We start from the raw sequence: 2,350 nt of genomic DNA, 5'->3' as shown, positions 1-2,350 counted from the left end.
ATCTCATGGTGGTCGAGTAGTCGATCTTAGATATAGCCAAAAGCAGAATAGGTTTACACGTTATATCCTTTGCCCTAAAAAAATAAGATTTGTATAATTTAGAATCCACATAGTTCAAGTTTTGATAGGTAGAGTACAATTCACAATAGAGAAATGAGCTAGAGTATGATTTAAAGAAGATGCCTTGTAAGTACCATCAAATAGATAAATAAATGATAGTGCAGTCGATGGACACTCCATTATGTATGTCAAAATTATTAATATTTTCAACAATGTTATATCACTCACAAGTTTTATATTATTGTTGAAATCTAAATATCATGTATATTATTTTTTTATTTTTCAACCAAAGTTAAGCACTAGTAATTAATGAAAACATCATGTTTATATATTAACAGTCAAATATATTCATGTTTTTCTAAAGAAAAAACCTCATATTTTATAATTAAGCTCAGACAAATTCCTGTGACCAGGGTCACCGTATCTATTTTATTATTAATCATATCATATAATTATATACTAAAATAAACTTTTTGAAATTAGCTTTCCACACAACATGCATGATTATGAATATCTAAATATTAATATTCTATATAAATATTAATATTCTATATATTGTCAATTTGTCACCTATATATATACCATACCCCCCATATGCTACCAGTCCCCACCCTTCACATGCATTAGTTGAAAGGTTCTAACAACTCCCCAGTTTTCTCTCATAAAACCATATAAGTTGAGTGTTCTTAAAGCATTAACCAAAGAGAATATTGTTTTCCATTTTCTTGCAACACTTTCTTTGGCAACAACAAATGGGAAACTATATGGAAACATGCATTCAAAGACAACCTTCTACACAAGAAACCTTACAACACCCACAACAACAACAACAACAACAACAAGAACATGGGAAAACAAGTGGTACTTTCAGCAAAGAAAGTAGTACACTGAGGGTAAAATTGGTATTAACAAAAGATGAGCTAGAGTGGCTATTGCTACAAATGAAGAAAGATCAAGGGAAGAAACTGGAACAAATGTTGAAGGAGATTGAAAGAAGTAGAATAAGAGGAGAAAGTGTTGCAAAGTGGAAACCTTGTTTAGAGAGCATCATGGAGAGCCCTGAGGTTCAACATCACATGGATAGATCATCATGATGAAATTGAAATTACTATTTTACCCCTCTTAAATCATCATCATCTTTTTTTTTCTAGTGCTTTTCTTTGGTCATGCCCAGATTTGTAATTATATGTCTTGTTTCTTGGGCTCAAGCATGAGTCTTTGTTAGCTATATTTTTTTTTTTCATTTTTGTATGATAGCTTTGGATTTTCAATGGCTCTTAAGTTTGAATTTTGTGTATTATTTTTGTCTTTATTAGCTAAAACTTGTGCATTTTGAAATATGTGTATGTGTACTTAGGGGAGAGAGCCTCCAAGTGTAAGATACATTAGGACGATACTCAAGTAAACAAATCGAAATTCTAGTTATCGTTCGTGAATTTTTCGGCTAAAAGTTCATAATAAACACACAAGTATGAACAATTTTTTCGTTCATTTAATTACATGAATGTCATATGGATGATACTCGTGTAAACAAACCAAAGTTTCACTTAACCATTCGTGAATTGTTCAACTAAAATTCGTTTATTAATTAATACACGAGCAATTTTTCGTTCATTTCATTACATGAATGCCGACTTGATTACATGTTCGGTTCTCATTTGTTCCTTTACATGTCTACATATGTTTGTCCGTTTATATATATATATATATATATATATATATATATATATATATATATATATATATATTCTTTTACGTTTGTTTATATTCATATTTTTAAATTTCGTTATACTAATTTATAAATTAATTTATTAGTTGTAAGTAATACTAATTGACCTATCATTATATATTAAGTTATTAGTTATAAGTAATGCTTATTGACCTTACATTTAAGTAATTGTTCGTTTACGTTTGTTTTTAAAGCTTGTATTTTTTTCCTTTTACGCTTGTTTATATAATAATGATCATAAAATTGTAAGTATTTTTAAAAATAATTATAAGTTGGTTAGGGTAAAATGAAAATTTCGACAAGTCATGAGAATTTAAAGAACTTGGCCTTACAAAAAGTTTTTTGAATTTTTTTACAGGGGGTGTGAATGAGCGGTTAGAGACTCAGGACGCTAAACTTTTTGATTTTGAATTTAATTGGTTAAAACTACTAAAACATAGGGACTCAAAAAGTAATTTACTATTAATTAAATTATACTTTTGATCTCTAAATATATTAAATAGTATTATTCTTATTATATTATTTGATACATTTATATTTGTTATAGATAATTATTAGTTA

General features: G+C 28.0%; 1 protein-coding gene across 1 annotated transcript; it reads left to right on the top strand.

The window, feature by feature from the left end:
• The first annotated feature begins 812 nt into the window (after positions 1 to 812).
• LOC110921416 lies at positions 813 to 1,154 on the top strand. Its single transcript, XM_022165735.1, has one exon. It carries the CDS (start codon positions 813 to 815, stop codon positions 1,152 to 1,154), a length of 342 nt encoding a protein of 113 aa, XP_022021427.1.
• Positions 1,155 to 2,350: the final 1,196 nt, after the last annotated feature.

Source organism: Helianthus annuus, chromosome 17, assembly GCF_002127325.2.
Source record: "Helianthus annuus cultivar XRQ/B chromosome 17, HanXRQr2.0-SUNRISE, whole genome shotgun sequence".
NCBI lineage: Eukaryota > Viridiplantae > Streptophyta > Magnoliopsida > Asterales > Asteraceae > Helianthus > Helianthus annuus.
Note: the sequence above shows the minus strand (reverse complement) of the source record. Positions and strands in the feature narration are given on the sequence as shown.